Here is a 26,564-nt window from a genome sequence, read left to right as displayed (position 1 = left end):
GGAATAGAAAGCCTGACCTGACTAATGACACCCTGGCAGTTTTGAGGCATGAAGGAAAGAAAATTGCATTTTTTTTGTGTAAAGGTGGAATAAGATGTTAGCAGCAGCATGAAGAGGTTGTAATTTTTACTTCATTCCTTCCTGAATGTAAACCAAATTAAGTACTATCTTTGTCTCAACTTGTCAACTCCTGATAGCATTTGGTTGACACCAGAAAATTGAACTTAAAGTTTTCCTTAGAGTAATTTTTCCTGTTAGATGTTTTCCAGTTAAGAATTAATGCTGATTGACCTTCATATAGTTTAAAATGGTAACCAAGGTCTTTAAAAAACTTACAAATACATACAATAAGAGTGTGATAATTCAAAACTTTGGCTCTGAGGAAGTTCTGGAATCAGTTTAATCCAGTTCTGTAGGTCATCACTTTCCTTGGTTATACACCACTATTGTTATTCTTCCTTTTGCTCCATATCATTCATTGTGAAGTACATAGCCAAAGACAAGTGTTTCCTAGCACAGACTGCCAAATTATGAAAAATTAATTTGATGAAAGTTTGTCATAGTCATCAGGCAAGCAGCACAAATACTTGAGGAATATTTCCTATTAAAAAGTTTATCCAGATCATTATAAATACTGATAGAGAAAAGTATTATGTAAGAAAAACATTCTTATATAAATCATAATTTCGTTTAGGTAGAGATCATAAAAAAATACTATTTCAAAATGTCTAATCACTGTTGTCTGTCAATTAGACTAAAACACATATTAGTTGCTAACAGTTTGCAATGCAGTAAAAATTTATATGTTCTTACTGCAATTTATCTATGTACTAAACTACACATTGATTTTGATTTCATTGTATATTGATAACTGAGAGTATGTAGCATATGTAATATGCAGTGTAGCTAGACACAATATAAACTACAGTGATTGGGGAAGAAAGCTGAAATAATCATTGTGGTTTTGAGTGCAATCTCATTTCCTGTTAGGCATGCCAGAAGTTAGTACATTCATAAGGAGCACATATGTGTGTGTCAGTTCATTTATCTGTTTGTCCTGCCTTTTCCTGGTAGGTTTTGAACCTATTGATTAATTTCTATAAAACTTGCCAGAAGGGGAGATCCTTAGAGATATATAATGTATGAATAAATTTCACGAAGTCTGGTAGATATTAATAGGAAATAAACTTTATGACTACTAGATAGTACAGGAGAGATAGCCTAGTAATACTCCATCTGAAGGAAGTAAGGAGAAATCTACTGTGACACATTTAACTTGGCAGCATAGTGCTGTAAGTAAATACCTTTATATTAGAGATTTTAGTCTTTCTTTTAGAGAGTGAAGTAGAATAATTTCTTGAAAAAGACTGAGGGTATCTCAAAATCAGACATGGGACTATTTCTGTAATATGTCAAAGGTTGGTGTATTATCCCATAGTATTTTTCTTTTTCTTTTTAAGAAAACTGTTTAAGTTTTATGGTGTTAAATGTCTCTCTTTTTATAGCATGCTAGTACTCACTCCTAGATCAGATATAGGACCTAAAATGAGTATCGGTGTTTTGGGGGTCGCATTTTAGTTTTTGAGATGGATGAGAGCATCGGTTGTTTACAGATTCTGCTTCCAGAATCTGTTTTACCTAAACATGTATTTGAATAAATTTGAATTTTGTATTTTTTTGTTGTTGTTAATTTGTTTCCACTAATCGTATATTCAAATGTCTCTGAGCAGTTTCAATAGTAAAGAAATAAAATTATCCCAGAGGTGCATGTAAACCCAATCAAACCTCACTGTAGGCAGGAAGGGGAATGCAGTGGCTGGCTGGTTCTTTCTGAATGAAGAGAGTATGAGTTCCCCTCTTGAAAAAATGTGAAAAGTCATTAATTAGAGTCAATGATATTGATTATGCATATTACAAATAAGTGATCTAAAGGGACCATAATTCTGATTCATGTTGCTAGTGTATTTTTCCTGGGATCGATTCAAGAGCTTACAGTGTATGATCTGCTTTCTTCTATACTGGCATATAGATAGGCTCTGTGTATTCACAGAGCTGAATAAAATAAATCCAGTAATTCCACAGAACAGCCTGGAGCTATGAGAAGCTTCAATCTGTAATAATGATAAAAAGAAAATCACATCAAATAACACAGATATTACAGAAAAGGGATATCCTGCTGGTGTCCACAATGCTCTGATTTCATAAGCTGCAAGGAAATTAAACATGCAAATTAGAAGAGCAGCATCACAGCTTCCTGACTTCTAAAATGTCATATATTCCCCCTTCTACAAAGGGACTTTTTACCAAGTTTATTTTAGCACTGAAGATATGGAGCCATTTGCTGATGTCTGGAATAATGAGTAATTCATATTCTTATTGTTTTGTTGACTCTCAGATATTTTAAGGAGTCAGGTTTTTGGGGTTTTTTTTGGTGTTTTCTTTTTTTTTTGTTTAGAGCTTTGTTTGTTTATTTTTTTGTTTTTAATTGGGCTGTTTCTTGCAAAATTGCAGGGTTTTTTTTTACTTAACTTTCTGAAAAGCATTTGAGAATCTCCTTGATATAGACAAAGGGTCTCTGAGGGTACTAGAGCTTCCTATTTTTTCTCTCCTTCTGTAGTATGTTCTTATTATATCCTTAGTGAGTATTTAAGGATTTAAATACCTTTTACTTTCAAAGTATAAATATAATATTGTAGTCATTAAAGAAATTGATTTTTACTCTTAATTCCCAAGTATTTATTTTATTCCCAAGTATTTATTATTTTAGTGATCTCACTAAGACAAATACGGGAAAAGGCCAGTTGTTACACTGTGCAACAGCAGCTGGTGGACGAGGCACCACTTGATCACTAGTTTTAGCCCAGCTATCTTTGGTCTTTTTGAGGAGTTTGAAGTGCTATATAATAAAGAAATAATGGGCAAAGGGATGAAAATCCACAGGAATACAGACTTGATTAACTTTGCTACTAACCAAACTGCTTGGTTTTGAAACAGTGGTTGCCATATGGGCAAACTGTCTCCTGTTTTCAATTCTGTCATCTTTCTCGTGAGTTAATCATGTAGCTATGGATATTACAGACACTGAAATGTATTAAAGTGTTGGAACTCCTCACTTTGGACCTCCATAGGTCTGGAAATGTGAAAGAAAAATGTTGAGAGCCATGACTGGCCGCAGCTCCGTGGGCAAGTGTTGCATGGAATAGCTGGAGAACCTTCTGAACACTAGTACTTAAAATAATGGTATTTTGCATAGTACATCGTGACCATGTGAATGACTAATTTACATGGTAGCTAAGCATTTCCTTTTCAAATGCTGCTTTTCAGTTTCTACACTGTGGTGTTCTTACAAGCTGAATTTTGGCTGAGTCTAAAACTGTACAGGTTCCAAAGAAGTATAGACTTGTTTCCTAGCTTGGCTAATCACACTACAGACCATCAAATGAAAGATCAAATGGGGGAGAGACAATTCATCTTTGCAGAGCTAAAGAATTTGCATCTTGGCAATGACACAAGAATTCTTTGTTTTTCTCCCATTAATTTCCATGCAGACGTTATAAATTATAGCCTTTCTTGCCCACCCCTCAGCTTCCATTTCCTCAGCTTTCTTGTCCAGGATAAAAATGGAGTCTATTTAAAAAAAAAAAAAAATTATTATTATTTGTATTGGTGTTTGGGGTAAAAATACTGCTCATGCAAGAATTGCAGGAAGGATATGTACAATAGGTAAGAAGAAACAAAAGAAAAAAAAACAAAAAAATCCTCATAAATTGGATACTTTTCACATAGGAAAATTCTGTAGAGAACTCTTGAGTTTTATATTCAGTATTTGAACAGCAGTTACTAATATATTAACAAATAATGCTTTGGTTCAGAAGCAGCAGCTGATATTATAAATCTTTTATCTAGCATAGTACTTCCTTGTATACACACACCTTTGTAGGCACTTTTCATCAGTTGAACTTCTGTATAGTACACTGCATTTTTTTGAGCAACTCAGTGAAGTTTAGTACTCTCTTGAGAAATTAGTCATAGCTACTTTGTCTTCGTTTGCTTTTAAATACAGTCTGCTTTTAAATACAGTCTGATACTTAAGCACTAGACATCAGATTACTTTATATTCACTGATACTGAAAAATACATGTGCTTGAATGTAAAAATACAATTTAGAAATACCCCATTGCCTGGAAGTGCTTACAGGTTTGTATAGGTCAGAAGAGATGGAAGAGAGATCAGGCATGATTATGGTCCTTAAGTGATCGAAGATACAAGCTGGTACTGGAGTACCTGGAGATACTTCCCAAAGGTACCTTGGTGTTCCTTGCATTAATTTTTGGCTGATGCTTAGACTGCCTTCTGTAGTTGAATTTATTCATTGAGCAGAAACTCGCTATAGTATACACTTCATGGGTATATCTAAAGGGGTACAGATGGCGCAGGAGATGGATTTGCCTCTTCACTGACTGTACAGAGTTTAGAACTTCTGCTATGTGACTCAGTGTTTCCATATGTTGAATTGAATGGGAGCTTACTAGAGTTTATGTTTATTGCGGGGTGGTTTTTTTTTTGTATAATGTATGTTTGTAAAGGAGATTAATTAGGTTCATGCAATACTGGCTTTGAGGTCACCTTGGTCATTTTCTGCTGTTGAGTTACACTGCTGTTTACACCCTCCTCCTCTGTTCAGGCTTATCCTTTCTGGCAGAAGCCCTTACAAAACAGTGCAAGCCTATTCGGGTGCCCCTTAACTCTGTTATAGAGGTCTCTTGGCTATAACGTTATCTGCATAGTTGATCAGAGCTCTTGCAGCAAGATGCATTTTGTTACCAGAAGATTCACCACATTTTCTCTTACTAGCCAGCATTCATTGGGGGGGGGGGAGGGAGGCAGGCATCAAAAGATAAAAGAAAAACAAAAAGAGGAAAAGAGAGCTGCAGAGTCGTGGCCTAGAGAAATGACAAGGTAGAAGACTGATCCACCACAGGATTTCACTCCAAGTGTTTCTGTACAGGTCGGATTCGCAGCATGGTGTCTTCTCAGAGCAGGTGCCAGAACAAAAGGAACTTTTTGTACAGTTGCATTCTGATTGGAGAACTTGCTTAGGAAATTGAAAGCTCAGTTATTTATTTGGTTTTTTTTGTTTTTTTTTTTTTTTAATGATGAAAACTTTAAACCTATTCCTTCTGGGAGAATGCCTATGAGACTTTAGAGCAAATGTGGGACTGAGCACATCTCCAGCTCATATGCTGGGGCTGGGCCACAGTTCAGAAGAAATTGCCAGATTTAGAGAAATGAGATATTCAGTATGAAGGATATGTGCTTTTATTTTCTTTAGTAATGTTTATGACATTTTTCATTTAACAGTCGATAGAAAATACGTATTTCACTCTGTAACTCTTCAGTGACACATGCAGATACATTCATTGAAGCCAAACCACACAAAGGCAAAAATCTGTTGGTCTGACTCAGAAACCAGTTTGTCTATTTCTTGTTTGTTTTTTTTTTCTAAATTAATACACTAGTAACTCATTTCTGAATAAACTCTATGCTAGCCAAAAGAATTAATGATGTTTTGAACACAGTTTCTATCTACTTACTCGCTTATACGCTTACATGTGACATCTACACTAAGTATGGCAATGGCTGAGGTATCTGAGTTGTCTTTGAACAGCCTAATTCAGGTACTGGAATCCAGAACAGAGCTTCATGTGGGCTGAATTACCCCATTGAGAATCTGAAAAGCTTAGTTAATTAGCTTCCTTACCTGTCAATCACTTGTTTCCATCTATTTTCTCACTTCAGCTAGTTCAGTCATAAAACTGTAATCTGTTTTTCTATGGCTGTGAAGATGATACTCATAATTTACTCCTCCATCTACCCATCACAGTATTTTATTATTTCTGTTCTGATTGGTTATATTCCTGAAGGTTTGTTTTAAATAGTCTATAACTTTATGGAGCTGGACAGCGCATTTATTAAGTTTGTATGCATCTTTTCAACAATGATCTCTACATAGAGATTATGACAGCACACTGTTGACTTCAGTTCAGTTCAGTGTTCATTTTATTACTAAATCTTCCCACTGCATATCTGAGAATTCTCTGCCTAACAACCATTATTTTCAGGCATTTGTTCTCATTTCATAATTTCATTTCAAAAACTGTAAATGATTGCCACTTGGAACACCCTACCCCTGCACTGTAACCTGTCACATAAGATCTTTGTTCACTAAGAATGCCATGACGTTTCTAACATCAAAGCAGAATCAAGCAGTTATGATTAACAAAGAAATACAAAAGTATTTTGAGTTCAAATGTTTTTCTGCACCATCAGCTCTTACTTTTTTTCTTTTTAATTGTTGGCTTTTGTGAAAGGTTTCATTTAAATAATTTCTTATCCCTCTATTTCATAACATAAATTCTTTGGAGAACGTGAAATATTTAGATTTTTCTCCTTGTTTTTACATTTACATATTTTAGAAAAAATTAAGAACTCAGATGTTGCTTTTAGGAACATTATAAAGCCATGATCAGAAAGTTTTAGGGAAAGATAGAAAAGTTTTATCAAATTTAAAACATCAGTCCTTTTTGTGGCAAAGGTGTATAGTTGTAGTTTTTACCTTAGTGGAACCATGATAAGTGAGATGTCAGACATGTCACAGATGGAGGAACAGGTACTGCCTGTAGCAATGTTACAATTTCTGTGGAAAATAAAAGCATTCCTTTAAAACTTTGATTTTAAAGTGTGCATTTATAAAAGGAGCATTAAAACTCCATTTTTTTTTTTTTTGTGAATAAAACGAGATGATAATTTTTGTGAAATTAAAGAGATGGATTTCTGTTAATAGGAAATATCTCTTCTCTGAACCACTATCACGTACTGTCATTCTTTTTTTTTTTTCACCAAAAAAAGCCAAATGTACAAATGTACACCAAAACAAATGTACACTAAAACCAACCAATGAATGATGGCTGGGGAAATTTATCATAAACCTCATGATTAGATTAACTTTGGAGAACTCATGAAATTTTTGCCTCCTTTCTTCTTCCTTCTCTTCCAGATGATGAGTACTATGATATCATGTAGTACTTGTAATCTAGACTATAATCATACAGGGCCTTATACATTAGAGCCTTACAGATAGCGACCTGCTCTGATCACATTCAGCTGTATCTATCTTTTTTTCATTGAATTAAGAATTGGCTTCATTACTGTGTTTCTTCTGCTCTAGGTGAGCTAGGATGGGTAAATGTGTCTTTTTTTTTTGCAGCAATAAACTGGGGTCAGTTGAAAGTACTAGTATCACCACACAGTATTCTGTCCCTTTCAGAGTTTAAGCACAGGAAAGGCCTGCCTCTCTCTTCTCTTTACTCTCTGAAATGTCACTGACTATTACTAAATAAGTGTATTCCTTAAGCTAATTTACTTCTCATGTTCATATGGTGCTGTGTACACTGAGTACCTAATGCTGTTTGACCCTAAAATTTAGTAGATTAAGTTTTAGTCAAATGAAGTTCTTCAGTAGTAGTGGAAATTATATTCTAGTAGAGATGTCGTATCTCACTAGTTAAAAGTTGCTTAACCATCACCAAGCCTAATATTTATAGTTGACTGACATGTAGTAGTGGGTCAGGCTGAAGTAAAATGCAGGTCATGCTGTTGATGTAGGTGGAACTTTTCACCCCTTAATTGTATGGCACTGCAAAAGAAAATGTCTTGCCAAAAGAGTGTGGCAATAACATGGCCTTCAATGTTGTTATTAGGAGCTATAGCTATTGTTTTATGTCAGTAGATCACGATTCCACCCAATTAATACTCAGCAGTGGATGTAGAACATGAGCAGAATTTCTTTTACAGAAAATGTGTGCCTCATTGAGTAGGAAAATATGTTGTTCATTATCATTCTTATTTAAACCTAAATCAAAATGGTATTATTGCTTGGGATTATGCCACTAATTGTGATGGGTTTTGGAAAGGCTTTTTGGAATCTTTGCTAGAATCAAACAAAACCAAAATGTATAACTGCAGCCATCTTTCATTGCAGGTTAGGATTACGTTCTGTTAATTTATTTAAATACATTTCCTAACATTTTTTTCCTTTTTTTTTCTTTTTTTTTTTTTTTAAAACCCCTAGATATTGGCAAACGTCATCATTTTTATCTGCGGAAACTTGGCAGGAGCATACCACAAACACCTCATGGAACTTGCCCTGCAGCAGACCTATCAGGACACATGCAACTGCATCAAATCCCGTATCAAGTTAGAATTTGAGAAGAGGCAACAGGTAAAATCACAGCCATGTCTGGGTCTTTTTTGCTGTTTTCACACTGTCCCCCCATTCATATACAGATTCTGTTTGCACACCATCTCTTTTGTTGTTCTCACCGAATGATCTGTGAGATGTGCATGTGCACTTTGTGTATCTTCAGTTCTTCGTGTCCAAGACCAATACTGCAAAATCACTGCAAGGAGATATTGCTGCACTATTTTTGAAAAATATTTGAAACTATAATACTGATGAATCATGTGATACAGCTCTAGGGGTCAGGTATGTTAAGAGGAGCTGGGGGAATTGCATAATGAGACTATCTGTCATTTATTGTAGCAGCTGAATAAAAGGCTTCTCTGATTGCTTTATTTAGTTCTTTTTGTCTTTGCAAGTTCTGTACAGTGCCTATCATCCTGACAGATAGGTGCTTCATTTAAAGGAATTTGAAATACAAATTAGTTCATCAAGTAGTAAAGAAGATAGGTATATTTTGTTTTGAAGGTCACCAGACTCAAACGTCTATGAACTGTTAAGGGTCAAAGACTAAAGCCTTCACTGACACTTTTCTGTTGTCACAGAAAGTGCAGATGTACATACAGCTCATATGTCCCAGCTGACCTTAACTGTCATGTTTGTCTCACAAATACCTGTAGCCATATTAGATCAAAGTTTTCAAGATCCATAACCAACGCTTCTTTTGCAGAAAAAGCAAATGGAGAGATGATACCAGGACTTTAACAAGGTTGTGTGTGCATTCAGAGGGCTAGCCCTAGTCTGGTGGGCACTTGGGTTGCATACTGGCTGAAGTTGCTGCAGAACATTTAAGATAGTCTTAAGGAGAACATTTGACAGTAAAGGCAGGCTTTGATGATTAGATGTAAAATCTACATAAGGTACTGTAGCAGGAGAGGCTGTGTAAGAGAAGTCATTTTTAAAAGTTTCCACCTCTGCCTCCATGAGCTGTGTGCAGTGAATCAGTAGGCTTTGTAACTGATAGTACGTAATGCACATTTCACTATCTGTTGAGAATATGGGTGAGAGTATCTCCAAATTAGTTCCACTGAGACAGTTTGTGACTGCAGAGCAACCAATGCCAGGTATCTGCAGACTGGGCAGTCTCCAGCAATGCAGAGCTGATGTGATGGCTTCTAGCCTTGCAGTGATTTTGTAGAAGATGGTTAACACTGTTACCTGTGCTTAGGCCTCAGCTGTCAAAAAGATATACGCAGACCATTATCAAACAAGGTCTCCCTTATTCAGTAGGGACCTGTGAGACCTTAGCTTGCTGAGCACAGCTGTAAGGGCCTAGGTTTCTACTACTGATTATTTTTTCCTACTGGCATAGGAAATGCATTGGTGTATCTGCAAGAAGCAGGAGTGTGTGTTACTTGACACTCTTGGGTAGGTGAACTCAGAGGGGTAAGGATGCTGCTTGTAGAAGTCAGTAGTTAGAACATACGTAGTGCTAGCTGGTGGTTTGTGTAAATGTGTGTTATTTGCCTAAACACTACTAATTTCTAGGGGAAGACATAAGAAACTAGTTTTGGTTTCCTGGCACTTCTGAAGGTCTTACAGAAATGGCTGAGAATCTGACAATGGAGAGAAGCCAGACTATCTGGAATTTTGCACCAGATGCTTCTTCTTTGTGGTTTGTAGGAGTTGTGTTTCATATATGCTGGAGCCCAGCAAGATGAAAAGCAGCAACAGCCATCTTTCATTGATATATTGTGTTGTTGTTATAGAGTAATGAAGGACATTGTATATAACTTGTTATATATATATGTGTTGTCTTATTTGTGTTTTCATAGAAATAAACATATCAAATTATTTAAGATACCTACGCAGATCTAAGTAGAGTATTGCAGGTCTGGATTAATAATGGATCAGTGTCTTATTAAATGGAAGTGAAGTATTTAGGAATGTGAATGATCTTTTTAAACTCCAATGAACCATTAGCTCATCAGAACTTATATAGATTTCCTCTCAACTTCATAATAGCCTCATAATGTCCTTTATCTCATGTCACAGTTTTTATAGTAAAAAAGACAAAGATGCACTTCTTTATTATTGCACTTATGAGTGCTAGATATTTAAATGTGAAAAGGTAAATGAGGACTAATTAGATAAGTTTGGGGTTTGTTTTCTCCTTTTTTTCTTTTCCCCCAGGGTTAACATACTTCTTTGTTTGCAGAATATTTGTTCAGAAATTGATGTACTTTAGTCTGTCTTTTAATACTGCTTGCTTTGCCAAGAATCATAGAATCATAGAATAGTTAGGGTTGGAAAGGGCCTTAAGATCATCTAGTTCCACCCCCCTGCCATGGGCAGGGACACCTCACACTAAACCATGCCACCCATGGCTCTGTCCAACCTGGCCTTGAACACCGCCAGGGATGGAGCATTCACAACCTCCCTGGGCAACCCATTCCAGTGCCTCACCACCCTCATACTAAAGAACTTCTTCCTTATACCCAATCTAAACTTCCCATTTAAGTTTGTATCTTCATCCATATTGTTAGAATTCAGAGAGCTAGTCAGTCATATTGCTGACTGTTTTTAGAGGATTGGGATACACTGAAACTGTAGGAGCAGGTGCATTTTAAAAAAACACATCGAGTTTTATCAAAGCCTTTATTAGCCTGTGAAAGATTGTAGCATGACCCTTGATTCTACTTGATTTAATTTACTTGAGTGAGAAGTAACACTACTTTTACACAAGTGCAGAGCGTAGGATGTGCTTCTAAATGCTTAGGGCTACAGATCAAATTGCATTTTTTTTCCAGATCAAGGATATTGTGTTTTTATAATTGTTTTTGAAAGGTGTACAATTTATATTCCAAATTATTCCATGGATTTCTTCTTATTGTGTTTTGAGAGTAGGCTCATACAATGTAGCCAACTATTGTATTTCAGCTGGGGTTTTTTTTCTTGTCTTTGAATAGCCTTTTTGAGAGTACCATTTTGACAGTGTCAGTACATAATCATATTGAATTACCACTCAACAGTTATGTCAAAGAAGAGAAAATCTATATTCATCATTTTTGAGTGAGGCCAGCATACATTAGTATCTGGTTAAATAAGGGTGTGCATATGTATACCAAGGTACAAGTTAGACATGTTGTGCCTATACCACTGTGTGCTTCTGTTAGGGCATGACAAAGGCTGGTGGCTCCCAAGGAGACGGGTGGTAACACTTCAGCAAGGCAGGGGTCCCACATCATAAGGAGAGTTGGGCAAACCCAGTTGCTGGCACCCAGGATCGAGCAAGAGTCCAGAACACTAGTTATGTTTGTGGTGATGAGGCAGGTCTGAGGCCAAGCCAGGAAGTCAGTCCACATCTCAGGGTCAGGCCCAGCAATTGCTAGGCAGGTCCAACATGAACCTGGGAAGTCAGTCCTGGGGCCAGGATCAACAGGGTCCACAGCCAGCTCCTAAAGCACAGCTCATGCAGTGGCTGAGCTTAAATGTGGCTCCTGGACCATGGGCTGAAGCTGAGGCCAAGGTGAAGCTGGTCAGGGCCAGTCAGTGCCCCAAAGGCCCTTACAATTTCATCTGGTTTACTGCATAGGACTCATACTTTGGCTTGGCTTGGTTTTGCACTATATGATATGTTTGCCTGCAGCTGTAGTTGTGTAAATATTTATGCATATCAGGAACATCTTTATGAACTCTGGTTCATAAACTCATGGTTTCATAGGGCTGTGTTTGATAACACTGGACACTGGATTTTGATAGGACAAAGTTTCTGATAAGACAAGGGATTATAGGTTTAAACTGAAGAAAGGTAGATTTAGATTAGATATTAGGCAGAAATTCTTTAATTCATGAGGGCGGTGAGGCACTGGAACAAGTCGCCCAGAGAAGCTGTGGCTGCCCCATCACTGGCAGCGTTCAAGGCCAGGTTGGATGAGGCTTTGAGCAACCTGGTCTAGTGGAAGGTGTCCTTGCCCATGGCAGGGGGGTTGGAACTAGATGATCTTTAAGGTCCCTTCTAACCCAATCCATTCTATGATTTTATTTCCATTAACCTACTTTGTTGTGAGAGTCACTTTTAAACTTCTGTGGTAAAAGGCAGTATTTTAAATGCCCACTCTGGTGTTTCTCACACAGCTTTTCTATCTTTTCAGTGTATATAAAGGAGAAATGTAAAACTCTCCTGACCTCTGTTAAGGTGCAGCCTTATTTCAAGATATATATTTAAAATAGCCTCTCATAATGTTATTTGTCTCACTAATACAGCCTGGCTGACAGTTTGTAGGATAATGACTCACTAACACTGAGTACAAGCACTTAACAAGCAGTTAACATAATCACTTTTCTCTCTTCTGGTGTTTGCATCATGAAACGTAGGAATATACACTAAGACATCCTTGCAACATCACAGGGAGGTGTTTGCAAGGTGCTGGTGTTCAGTGGGTTCTCTAAATGCTGTCTTTGAAGATGAGGTGGTGTAATGACGGGTTTAGAAACAATGGTCAGGTAGCAGATGAAAATGAATGAGGTTTCAAGTAATTGAGTGGGATTTTGTTTTTTCACCAAAACATGGTGAAGCAACAAAAAGCATTCGTTACAGGAACTCAAATATTTCAATATTGTTTTAAAATTAATCTAAACTGGAGAAGCCTCATACATTTCTAAGACTTGAGGCTGTTAGTAAGGAACAGAAATATTTGAAATATATTATTTTAAACTAATATATCAAATGTGTATTCCTGTAAGTTCAAATAATGCATTTTAAAATGTAAGCTAATACTTTCATGAACATAGAATAGTTCTTCTAAGGGCTTCCTCATTTCTCTTTTCTCTTTTTGTTTCCCCACAGAACTTCAAAGTTAGTAAACAGGAACAACAAAAACTAATTTGAGTCTTTTGTATTTTAGAATCCCTTTTCTACTCCAGGCATGTTCATACACATACACGAGTGAGGTACCAATCTTTTCTATCAATCTACATGTCATTACCAGGATTATAGCATGTTTTGAGGAAGAACTTAACATCCAGAGTTCTTCATGTGGATGGATAGAATGTGCAAATAGAAACTGGAGGGAATCCACCAAAGGGCTACAGAGGTGATTAGAATACTGGAGCTTATGTCAGGTAACAAGAATGAGGGTATTTGGGATGTTTAGTGTGCGGAAGAAAAGGGTTGGTGTCAACAACTAACATCCACCTGAAGGAGCTTATGAAGATGTGGTCAGATCTTTCTCAGTGGCACACAGTGAAAGGATGAGAGGCAATAGGCATGAGCTGCAACAAGGAAAATCCTGTCTGGAAGGAGGCAAACAGTTTTTCCATAAGAGAGGAGTTAAGCCGTGGGAAAAGCTGCCTGGAGATGTGGTGGAATCTGTATGCAGGGAGATTTTTGAGACTCAGCTAGAATCTTTCAGTAAGTCTGTAGTTTTCTTTAATGTCCTTCCTATAGCAGAGTGTTGTAAAATACAGGAACACTGATTTCAGACAGAGAGAAATGAAAAGGTAAGAGCCTCCTTGAATCATATCCTGTATTGTCAAAGTAATGGGTTTTATATCAACAAAAATATCTTATCAGGTACTACTGAAATTCTTCCAGGTTTCTAATACTGTGTCTTAGCTTACAGAAATTTAACATCAGAAATAATGTAGCCTTTTTTTCTCCAACTTATTGAGGAGAATAATTGTAGTTTTGCAAGGGGAGTGTATCTTTGCTGCCAAAAGTTGAGTGATTTGAAAATTACGCAGGTACTTGTTGTCACTTCATTATATTCAGGTTACTCAGTCACTGAAGAAGTTAAAATGGATTACATAAGCATAATGATACTACAGTAAGAATGTTTTCTGATATCTGTTTAAGAATCTACAACTGATTTTCAGCTGAGGTTCAATATTTAAATAAAAATCTGAAACTTTGATTTCTGAAAGCTTAGAAGCGCTTCTTTTGATTCTACATTTCAGAATTGTTTCTTTATGCGCTGAGCCATTTCACATAAATGGTGTTTTTAAATAGAGAATTGGTACATATTAATAGATTCAAAATTAACAGTACAGAAATCTTCTGGATACACAAACATTTAGTGTAGATGGTTGACAAAACTTAGGTCACTTGTTACAGGTCCAAAATGCAGATTTAAGAACCCACTTTCTGCACTAATGTTTGATAGGCCAGCTTTCTTAGACTATGTCTAGAGCTAGGTTGTGTTTTAAAAAGTACATTTCACTGATAAATTTCATATGGCTGATATAATAATTTTACATCATACACCATTTTTTTACTGATGAAAATAGACCATATAATATTTATGATACCTTTTTGCTTTTTCAGCCTAGGTTATCCTACTTATCATACAGTAGCTGTTTAGTACTATTTTTCTATTTATGACTCCTATAATGTTTTTAATGAACATTAGTGATTGTAGTGTAATGATGTGTGTGAGAGAGGTAAAATGAATGTGAAATTTAGCATTAGCATTCTCCAACAAAGTAGGAAGCCTGATTTAGCACAAGCGAAACTAAGTAGAATAACTGAAAGTAGGATATTTTCAGTAGGTATGTATGCTTCTCTATTCTTTGTCTCTAATCTAATGTAGAAGAGTGTTTTTTAAAAAAAATAATTAAAAAATCACTGTGTTACATAGACCTTTACTTCATTAAGTTTTGCAGAATAATGGGTAAGTACATAACAGCACAGCAGGTCGATCATTTTACAGTTATAATTGTTCTTTTTATATTGTTCTATCAATGTCAGCGGTTCAAAGACTTATTTTTGGCCTCAGAAATTAACACTTCGGAGGCTGGTAAAATAGAGGGATTTCAGTATCTGTGCTTATTGTCTTTGTTTACTCTCACTAATATTTTTAGCTTTTTGCACTGACATTGGGGTATGGCATTCTGCTGCCTCTTCTACCAAGATGTCTGTACCTTCGTGATTCTTAACATGAAAGCTGCTGTTCTAAATTGGACAGGTTCTGATTATAATACGGATTCAGAATGAAATTGTGAGCTTGTCCCAGTTTACCACCATTTCCCTAGTAGAAGTATATTTACAAAGCTAGTGCACGAGGGCTAAACTGTCTGGTTTCCAGGTTATCTGGGGAGAGGAGAGGGGGAAGCATTGGTATGTTTAAGTACATGTGAATAAATCATAGGGAATAATTAGGGCTCTCCTGTCACTATTAGTAAACCAACTGAAACTTTAAGACCATTCTTGGTGACTCTGCACTAGCTACTGGATTACCCCAAAGATTTTTCCACTTCTTTAAATAGACCAATTCTCTTAATAGCATCACTGCATGTGCTGTAAAGTCTATTTCATGCTGGCTTTTATTACTCATTAGGAAAACAAGAAAAAATTGATTTTAGCATTTTCTTGTAGGGAGAGATACTACACAAGTTTAATACATCTATATTTGATAATAACAAGTATTCCATTGCGCTATTACCAAAGAAGTATCTGTCATCTGTTGCAAAGGTGTTGATGGTATTAGACAGTGAGAGACACCTAGAAAGCTTTTAAGTGGATGGATTTGGTTTTGATTGTTTTGAATACACCATAAAAATATAATATTTCCCAGCTGTGTTTTTTTTTTCCTTTTTTCCACATCCATATTGAATTATAATTGGACCCTTTTTCCACATCCATGAAGGATTCTTCTTGGAGCCTCTTTTTTAGTGCTGTAAACATTACAGTAAAATCATTATCAAAATCAGTTTTCAGTTTGCATGGCTGCAATTGCCTTTTTTCCCTCTCTTGATTCCTTTTCATGATGCTTATTGGTTCAGTTGACACTTTCATGGTGGTAAACATACCAGCGCCTTTTCTGAAAAATAGGTCTGAGGCAATAGACTATCCAGTAAGTGCAAGGGATATTGGCAAAATACTTTACTGCTCTCAATGACTTGTGGACCGCCTCTTGCACAGAACACGTTGACTGAGGGGAGTAGTCCAGGCTGTTATTATCCATACCAGCTACTCTGCTTTGCTTTTATGCCATGGCCAAGGCCTGTAGATCAAGAAAACAATAGCAAAGGTAGTTATAGGAGGTACAGAGGCTTTGCATAGGCTTTGCAGACCAAAGCTTTTTTTTTAAGATAGGAAATATATTCAGTTCATTGCCTGCAAATGGATCATGTACTACATTAGCAGCCTACATCTTGTTTAAAGTCCTGGAGTTTAAAGTTACTCTTTCATAATACTTCAGTATTTCAAGAGTTGCTTAGGAGCTTCTGCCCTCTAGAGATGGAGTAGTGAAGTGGGGTGGTTGGTTAGCCCTCTTTCTATGCAGCTTTTCAGTTTACTTCTTTTGAAAACTCCAGAAGCCCATCAGGTGTGGGATACTGCCCTTTCAGTGCTTTCTCAGGGATCTGAGAAATTACCTTGAAATATGTGGAGAAACACTACTTACAGAAAGACCAGGTTTTTTTTTTTTAAGCTATTTTCCAATTTTTGCTCTGCTAAATAGATTGTAGGAGCTATGAGACATCCCTTATGTAGAAATAAGGCTTATTGTGTTCAGAAATTTTATAAGCTGTGCCTTTCACCCCAGGGAATGTGTATTTCATTGTTAGGGGTAGAGATCCATTATTGAAAGTCTAGTTATCTACATGAAGACACTCATACTGTCCACTATTTTGAAATGAATGGCTTAGTAAAACGCCTTGTGCAAATATCTACTACACAGGTCAATAGAGACACTGAAGTTCTTGCATGTAGTGTTTTTTTCTACCTTAGGACTTCATAGTGAGAAAAGGTCATAGACCATTTTGCAGTGCAGTAGATGAGATCTCAGCAGCTTCCCTGTGTGTTGATCTGCAGTAATTTATTACATGTAACATGATCAGATAAACCGATGAGTCACACTGCTTTGTTTTAAAAAGGCATAGTTTAAGCAGGTACTAATTGCTGTTTTCATAGATATCCTGATAATTCAGATGAAATATACAGCTGGCAGGCAAATGTAATTTTTGTCATGCCACCTGCAATTTTGTCAGCCACATCACAAAACCTAAAATGAATAGTTAAAATGTAGTTATTTTTAAAAAGAGAATGTATTTTGACAGCGAGTCCAAAATTTTTAATTGTTAATTATTCTCATAATTAATTACTTCATTTTTAAATTGCCATTTTATTTCCAGTTAAGAATTATTTAAATCAAACTAGATCCCTTTGTCCTTACTGTCTTTGTTGTCTTTTTCATCTCTCTACATTAAAAAATATTCTCTACAAGTAGGGATTGCAGGATATTGTGCCCACAGAAACTACACCTAGATTTTCATAACCCAGAGGCCTCTTCCAATATTTTTTTTTTTTATGTACAGAGTTGCTCAGTCATGTCATCAACATCCTTATAACATTGTAAATAGTTTAATTCTCTTTAGTGAGGATTTTCCAGGCATCTGATCATTCTTGTGCCCTTTTACTGGGCTCACTCATAATTTCTCATATAATTTTTATAACAAGAATATTTGCACACACTATTGTCAATAATGCTCTTGGTGAATAGCCTGTAAAGATGTAAAGATCCATAAAGAAGTCTTTTAACAAGTCTACAGGTCACATTGGCTTCATTAACAGCAGCATCATCTGGGAGATCCTGCTCATTTGGTACTATGAGCTTTATATTATTTCCAGCATTACTGCTTTCCAGCATACATGCTTCTGCACTGTAAATAGGTTTTTTGATTCTGAATTAATTTCCTTTGGGTATTTTAAATACCTTCTGTGCTGCTGCTCACAAATAGTTCTGTATTTTTCTGGCAATGTTAATAATCCTGTCACTTCTAAATATCTTCTTTATGTCACTTCTGTTATTTTTCATTCTTCAAGTGATTGTCTGTATGAACGTTTAGACTGATAGAGAGAGGTGCGCTTAATGTCTTAAGGTCCTCTTGGCAATCTGGCTAAACTGGGACTTCAGACTGTAGGAAATGCTCTTAGGGGAGAAAAGGTAACTCTGGAAAATACACTTGTCCCAGATGCTTTCAACAAAAAGTACACACCAAGGGGCCACCTGGCTAACAAGAGCTGTTATGAAGAACGCTGTAAGAAGTTATGGAATAGTATCCTTGCTCCTTCCCTCAGGCTGCTTTTTGGTGTGTCTATCACCCTTGGTCCCCACCGGAGCTACACTGAAGCTGCATTGCAGTCATGCCTGTGCCATCAAACTTGTTGAGCTGGGCCCTAACCCACAGACTTTATGGCTTGACCTCATATCTGCCTGTCACAGTGTACTTGACTTGAGATCACTGGACTGTGACTTACCTTGGTTACCATCTCCAGAGATGATCCAGACCCTGACTTGCTGGCACAATTCATACTTTGTTGTTGACGAGATCTTGAGTCCTGCCTCTTGGCCCCCAGCTTGTCTTCCCTTGCAAAACAGTCTGCCCTTGCTGCTCCGTGACTATTATGGAGACCATTTTTTTTATTTTTTTTTTAATAGTACTTCTAATTAACTGTACTTTGACTATTTCTTGGATTTTTTTATCTAAACCAATCTTCTAGACAGAAGAAAAAAACATCTTCCAAAGCATTCTGTGTATCTCAGACAAGGGGTTGGTCTCCTTTAGAATTAACATCAAAGGTGCTCCTCCACCACTACTCACTCTTTTTGGCCTTGCCAAATTCCAGCCACAAAATGCTCCCCTCCAGATCTGGTGAATCTACTCTAACTTTGGGAGGTCACAGGTCAAGGAGAGCCAAAGACAGGAGACAATACCTATCAAACAGTAGCTACCGTGGTTTTACAGGGTAACATCATCATGCTGGACACACAGCTCTTATTTTCTGGTTGGTTGTTTCAAAACCAATCCTGCTCAAATCCTTCAAAGCTGATGTTAATTTCTTGCTCATCCTTTCGCCCCAGGTGTATTGTGCATCTAAGGTAACTTTAATTGCCCCAGCACAGACCAGACAAGACTGCTAATTTCAGGACTGTCTTCATCTGTTTCTGCACATTGTTTTGAAACTTAGCATTGGGTTAGATCTCCTTATGAAAGAATTGGAGAGAACTCTGCATGTCATGATCTAGAACCTGAAAGTTTGGGGGTTTTAAATTATGTGAATGAAGAAAATCCTTATGGCTAAAAGAACAAGAATCCATAAAGTTTCTGTGGGTGGCAATGTAATATTTTTTTTATTGACGTGTTAACTATTCTGTATTTCTTGAGAAAGTCTATCTGTATTTAATTCCAAAATATCTTTGAAAATTAAGATATCCATTCTTTATTTAATCAGGAAAACTTAATTTACAGTTGTTTTGGACTTCCATGTGCAAACACTAAGGAGTTCAGATTTTTCTCATCTGCTTGCAGGATACTTTCTTATCAGACACTGGACAAAAATCTGATATTTGTGGTGGGAACAAAACTTAGGTTTGGTTAGTGTAAAAAGAAAATAATTTGAGCAATAGCTTCCTGTTTCCCCCTCAACCTCTTAATGAAATAAACTATGTTTTTCGTAATGATTCAGCTCCAATTGTAGAAGAGATGAAGGTAGGCATAACCAGTTACAGAAGGTTTTTCAGGGCAGGGTCAGACACTGAACACAACTGAAGTTTTGCTTTGTTTTTCTTGTTTGGTGGCTTTTACATCAGAGATGGCATTCACCTTCAGCAGAGGCAACTTTTCATAGTAGGTATTGAAATGTCTTCTTAAATACAGTGGGATTTAGAAACATCTCTTGGGTTTTCCTTTATAAAGAAAAACACTTTCTTTCCTGTTGGAGTGGTCACTGAATTCATCACCTTATACTCAAAGATAGTGTTAGGAATATGACAGTCATTTCCCATAGGTGACCAGGCTTCTCTTCAGGCAACTGCTTTATATTTGAGGTATTGGTAAGGTGGTAAGACTCATGCTTGTGGATGCTTACTGAAATAAGAAAGAAAATCCACTTACTAGTAAATAGAGGTTCCGCGAACTATATTCTACTGAAAGATGTTCACAGTCTTTGTGCCTTGCTGATTCTCAGAGCCATGTTTTATGCTTTGTTTTGTTTTGGTTTTCTTTTAAATAAAGAGTTAGATTGAAAGGAATGTACTCAATATATAGGGGGACATGCTGCTGCTTTTACTATTAGTGCTAAAGTTTGCATGTCCAATCTTAGATGCTTAGGCATATACATATGTATATACATAGCATGGCTACGTACAACAGCTCTCAAAGGGTATAGATATTGAAGCAAGTAATTTTTTGTTAAAAGCATTAAAATTATTTATTCTTCTAAATTCTCAAATAGCTTTAAGGAAACCTGTGCTGTTTCAGACATGCTACTCAAAATATTCAGGAAAAAAATATGTTTCTCAGTAAATAGCATTTTAAAATCTGTCAGGAAGCTGGATTGTGAGCCATTCAATCTGTGCTAATTTTTAAACCAGAATGTTGAATAACACTAAATCATATGTTTATATAAATCTAAATTATCATGTGAGCAGTTGTCCTTACTGTCAATGAATGTCCTCTCATTAAAAAACTAAAACAAAAAAAATTTACAGATGCTTTAGTTCTTTATGTAGCTCTGGTTTAAATGAAGCTTTTGTGTATGATCATGGCTGAAAGTGAATTTGACATCTTGATAAAAGTCTGCTTAACCTTTCTAAAATGCTGGAGTGGTGAAAATAAACACCGTCCCTGAACTTCCCCTCCTTGTATTTCCTTATTTCGCTGAAACCTGACGCTTTCCTTCTAAGCCCTTTCTAGAGCCACTTTCCAGCCTTCTCCAATTCTAATGTGTTTTCTGGTGACAGATTCAAAAAGAAATAAAGAGAAAAAAGAGAAGTGAGAGAGAAAGCAGAAGTCCACAGATTTAATTACTTACCACTTTTACATTCACCCCTTGCATATCTATTGAAACCCATTTTGTAAACTTAGCTTGTTCCTCTTAAAAAGAGGGATTCTTGTATAACTGAAATGTTCAGCCAGTTTTCATAAGCAGAAGCAGTATTATAGAGTAGACCCTACTAGACCTCCTTTCAAAATATAATTCATAGAAGGTTTGATTTCTACTTTGGAATATTTTTGTAAAATGTAGAAAAAGAAATTTCGAGCTTGAAGAGGTAATTTAATCCTTCTTCTCGCTTGAGGGTGGGACCGAGTATACTTGAAACGCCCTCAGTAGGTGTCTGCCTAACCAGCCTTTCAAAATCTGGAGCTTCTGTACCTTTCTTAGACAATCTGTTCCCCTCAGTTTCTATCTTTGGGGGATATTTTTCCTCATTGCCCAAATTAAATATGCAATGCAATCTAGGCCTGTGAATGCAATTCACAGTGGGTATGAAATAAGGTTTGCTTCCTTCCTCTTCATTAGAGCTTTTTGTGCACCTGAAGGCTAGTGCCCCCTCCCTGCTTAGTTATCCCTTTACTAGGGCAATCAAACCCAGTTTCTTCCACTGTGCATTGTAGGCCATGTTTTCTACACCTCTGATATTTTGTGTTGTCAGACCTTCTCCAGTTGATACAGATGATTTTCTGTAATGTTGCAACACTTTGGCAGTGCTATTTTCCTTGTTAAATCCAATTTGACATTTCAGAGGACCTTGGAGTGTAATGCGCTATTGTCCTCTCATCTTTGCGTTTCCCAAAGTTTGTTTAAAAATCAAATTACTGGAGGGCAGATAGAGTCAGCAATTAGTACCAATCCAACACAGCAGAATGGATTTATCTTCACTGTATGATTTCTCACCACTCCATTCTATATAGTAGTTTTTCCTATTTTCAGAGTGTATCTACATAAACCACCATCTACTTAATTGAATTACAGACCTTCATTCAAGGACAAGTTATTTTTCCTTATTTGCTGTAACCAAAATCTAATAGAAATATTTAGTAATTATCTGTTTCCTCCTAAAGTGAGAAAACAAAAATAATCTGTAGCACTTTAGACTACTGTAATTTAAGGTGCTTTCATGTTTTTAATATTTTTAATACAGCTCAGCTGTCTGTGTGGGATAATGCCCCAATCTAAGAAAAAAAACAAAACAAAACATGGCTGCAATGTTATTGCCCTTTAGTTGGTTACAAGGGAGTCTGCAAGATCCCTGGAACCTTGTACCCTGGCATTGCAAAGAAGTGTATTGTCTCAGCCTTGTAACTATAGATGCCTCCCTCTTAACACCAGGTAGAGCTTTTGTTGCAACTGCTTCTATTTGAAAGCTTTTTCATAGTCTTACTCTTTTGACTGTGTGAGGATTTTCTACTTCCAGCTAATGTGCATTTGTGGCTGCTCTGTGTTTTAATAAGCTAACTGTTGCCTTTTTCCTCACACCGTTAAGTCTCTCCACTGCTTTGGATTTCCTTTTTACTAGTGAACTAATGAAATTTGATGGAGCAAAGAACTGAAACTGACTTTTCTCAGATTCATCACTTTGAATGCCCCAAACCATCCTGTACATAATTTCAAGAAAAACTCCTTTTCCTCTGTCATTTACATTTTTGGCATCTTTATCAGATATTCTGTTAAAAGGATCTCAAAATTAATTTTTTTCTCTTAAATATATTTCTATTCTTTCTTTCATGTCTCTCTCTGCCAATAAATCTGTGTATCCTTCCATACCACTTTTCATCTCTTGGGACATCTCCTTCATTCCTCATGTGTATCTTTCTTCTTTTAAAATACTTATTTTATATTTTTTTTCCCTTCTACAGTCATTCAGAGTGATTTTTCACCCTGTAAAATCCAGGAGCAGTTTACTCTTTGAAAACATACCATCTACTCCTATTACTGTCTTCCTTCTGTGTGATTAGTCAGATTAGTGCTTATAAATATTTGTGAGTGTCTGATATGCAGGTCCTGTTCAAACTTTATTCACTTTCCTTATCCCCCCTTCCTAATTTTTTAGATAGCCAATGGCCATTCAATAAAACCCTCAAGAACCTGCCTGCTACTTGCCCCTAAACAGCCTGTGCAAAGAATGATAAACTCTTGAAAACACTGAAACATGAAAGCTGAAGTGAAGACCCAGCTATTCTGTATTCTCAGCCTCTCTCTGAGGATGAGGAACTGCTTGGGGAGAGAAGGGTATCTTTACAGGTGACAAATGCAACAACATCAGGAGGCTTCAGTCACATCCATATGGGCTGGGTAAACGTCTTGGGCCATGATCTGATTTGGGTTATTATGATATAGCATGCATAGGTGTGCAGACATAAGCTTACTAGGGTCAAATATTTAAGGTAAATTCATTCTCAATTCTTAAGCTAATTGGAGAAATCCCATAAGGAAAGTAAGCCTTGATTTATCCCCTGAGCATTGTACGTGAGCATCCCTGCATGGTTTAAAGGAAAAAAAAACCAAAACCAACCAAACAAGAAAATCCAAACTCAAAATTAATGTTACCTTTAAAAAAGAGAACTACACAAATATGAGCAAACTGATTGAAAACAGCATTTAGGAGGTAACATGAAATCTGAAAAGGCAGGAATGAGACATGAAGTTTATTTAAACCACCAGCAGAGATTCAAAGAACAAGTGTATTTATTTAAAATATTCTTAGTAGACCAAAAGAGAGAAGTTGAAAAGCAAAGTAAGAGACATAGCTAGAATATAAGAACAGGCACTCTGAAGCAAAGGAAATTCCCGTCTAGCTCAATATCTTTTTAGCCAGTAGCTTATGCCTCTGAAAAAGTGGAAAAAATAACCTTTTATATATGCATATACATACATATATATATATACATATATAGCAATACTTCCTCAGTAATCTGCCTGAGCACAAGGAAATCTGTGGCTCAGTTACTTAACGAACCAGAATTGATGTTGTTGCATTTAACCATTTTTGACATTCTCAAGTCCTGTAGCACACTTTTCCAACTCGGCAACATATGCTGTGAAAAATAATTTCTTTTTGTTGGTTTTAATCATTGCCTGCATACTTTTATTTGATGCCTGCTTAAGTCTGTCTCAAATTCTCTAATGCTTTGATTGCTATGTGCCTATTTTAGTTTCTTCTTCCTTGCTGCTGTCATTGGATTTTTCAAATTCAGCTGTTATCAGCTTCCTCGTTACATGTCATCAAATGTGACTGCTTAAGCAGTAAAACAGTAGCAAATGTGTGTCGTATTGTTTAATTTTCTACTTCTAGCAGACAGTGGAAACTTACTCTATTGGTAACTTTACACAGGATCATGAATTGAAAATTCATTTAGCGTTAGTGATTGCTGAGAAGGTCAAACGTTCTTGCAGCACTGAATAGGAAACTCAGTGTAGTTAGGAAACAGTTTAATGTTGTGGTGGGTTAGCCATGGTGTGCAGTCAAGCTCCAGTGCAGCTACTCATTCACTTCCTCCCAAAACCCAGCAGGAATAGAGAAGAAAATATTAAATAAATAAAAACAAACAAACAAACAAACAACAACAACAAAAAAAAACCCCAAACAGCAACAAAAAAGAAAACAACACAGAACCAAACACCAACCAGGGATGAGAAAGTTCATGGGTCAAGATAAAGACAAGAAATCACTTCCCAAATTACCACTGTGGGCAAAACAAACTTAACATTGGGAAAATTAACTTAATCTCTTTACAACTTACAGCTTCATCTAGTGAGAAGCAAAAGAGACAGATATTAAAGCCACATCTTTCCTCTTGCCTTTCCCAGGCTCAGCTTCACTCCTTCACTCCCAACTCCTCTACCCCTGCTCAACAGCGTAGGGGAAAAAAAGAGGTGGTCAGTACATAGCAGTTCCCCTCTGCTGCTGCTGCTTCCTCCTCATAGTTTTCTTCTGCTACAGTGTGCACTCTCCACAGGCTGCAGCTCCTTCAGGCATACCCATCTGTTCTGGCATTGTCCTCCATGGGCTGTAGCATGGATACCTGCTGCAGCATGGAGTTCCTCCCCTGACCTTGGTGTTCCTGCTGCTATGTCTCTCTCTTTTTGTTTCCTCCTCCTCTGTCCAACATTTCCTGCCCTTCCTTACGTGTTATCTTCCCAGAGACACTGCCAGCTTTGCTGATGGGCTCAGTTGTGTCCTGCAGTAGGTCCACTGACCTCTTCCTACAGTGGGTTCTATGCTGTCAAAACCCTTCCACTCATGCCCAATGCAAACAGGTATCACAGAAGAGATGTGGGGACCATCATGGGTGACAGTGGTGGGGGAGGCTGGAAGGGAGCTCTTACTGACAGCTGGTGGTTATAATGGCCTGTGAAAAAATGGCCTTGGTGTTTTGAGCCCTTTCTACAGCTTTTCATAGTCCATCTTTCTCTTAGTTATTAAAAGCTATGTTCTAATAACTAGTTATGAAAAACTATGATCGGAAAAAAATTGGTCCTGGTAATTTTTCCTGTTCATATTGTGACATAACTTAATTGTGACATTAATTTGTATGAACTTATTTGATTCACGCCCCATAATTAATGGGTTTGCATCTTCCCACTCTCCTCTTATTGGTAGGAATGAAAGAAGTTACCTAGCTTTTTCACAGTCTTTCTACAAGTGCATTTTAATCTTCCTTTGGCCCCACCAACTTTGGTTAAACTCCCTAATAAAAAAATTCTTTGTTTCTATTACTTAGAGAAAGTTGCTTCTGCAGAACTTTTTTTGCATGCCTTTCAATGATTTTATGCCGTTCTCTCTTTCCTATGTTTGAAAAGAATGTCAGTTTTGGAGGACTGCCTTTCTCCAGTCACATACGTGATCCTTTAGAAATTGTCTAGCCACAGCAGATCCTGAAACCTGCCTTCCTTCCCAACTCCGGACTGTATTGGCTACTGTGATCTTTCAGATGTGAGAGGACTGAGGGAAAATAAGGATATAATTTGGCTTTGTTAAATTCCTTTTTCTTTATAGGCCATGTCTGGTTTTGCGCATGAGTCAGTATATCACAGATGCCTTTAATAATGCCCTTTACAGCATTAAAGTAAGCCCTCAGGCAGCCCAGAGCTGATATGCTGCAGCTACTTTTCTTTTTTTTTAATTAATTAAAAAAAAAAAAGCCTAGTGCTCATAGGGATTATGTGTAGCTGTAATATGATCCACACCGACAACACAATTGTGCTTTAGGAGCACAATTACAGTAAAGAGGTTTACCCCAGACGAGTAACTCCTCATCTTTGAGTTTGCAATGTACAGGCTGTTGGACAAAATCTGTCCGTGAAGAATGTAATTCTAAATTAAATTACAAATCCATTTTCTCTCCATATTAAAATGAAACTAAATTAAAAAAAAATGCTGCTGTAGTTTTCCTTCATTTTAAGACATTCTTACAGGTTATTTTAAAAAGCATTCTTGCATGGTCGCCATATGTTAAGAATGAACATTTATTTTCTGGTACCATAGGGTAAAAAGTATGTTCAGCTTGTTATAGTAGGTATAAATATAGAAGATGGAAG

General features: G+C 36.7%; 1 protein-coding gene across 2 annotated transcripts in view; it reads left to right on the top strand.

Moving 5' to 3' along the window:
* Nucleotides 1-26,564, top strand: part of ADCY2 (adenylate cyclase 2) — a 209,046-nt gene that overhangs the window by 95,216 nt on the left and 87,266 nt on the right. For both annotated transcript variants that reach the window (XM_057428819.1, XM_057428818.1), the window contains one exon: nucleotides 8,132-8,281. In XM_057428819.1, the coding sequence (XP_057284802.1) occupies nucleotides 8,132-8,281 (150 nt within the window). The remainder of the gene's footprint in view (nucleotides 1-8,131; nucleotides 8,282-26,564) is intronic.

The sequence above is a fragment of the Pezoporus wallicus genome, unplaced genomic scaffold (genome assembly GCF_028554395.1).
Source record: "Pezoporus wallicus isolate ANWC-B61680 ecotype Strahan unplaced genomic scaffold, APGP_CSIRO_Pwel_v1 contig_6658, whole genome shotgun sequence".
Taxonomy (NCBI): domain Eukaryota; kingdom Metazoa; phylum Chordata; class Aves; order Psittaciformes; family Psittacidae; genus Pezoporus; species Pezoporus wallicus.
This window is presented reverse-complemented; position numbering and strand designations above follow the sequence as displayed.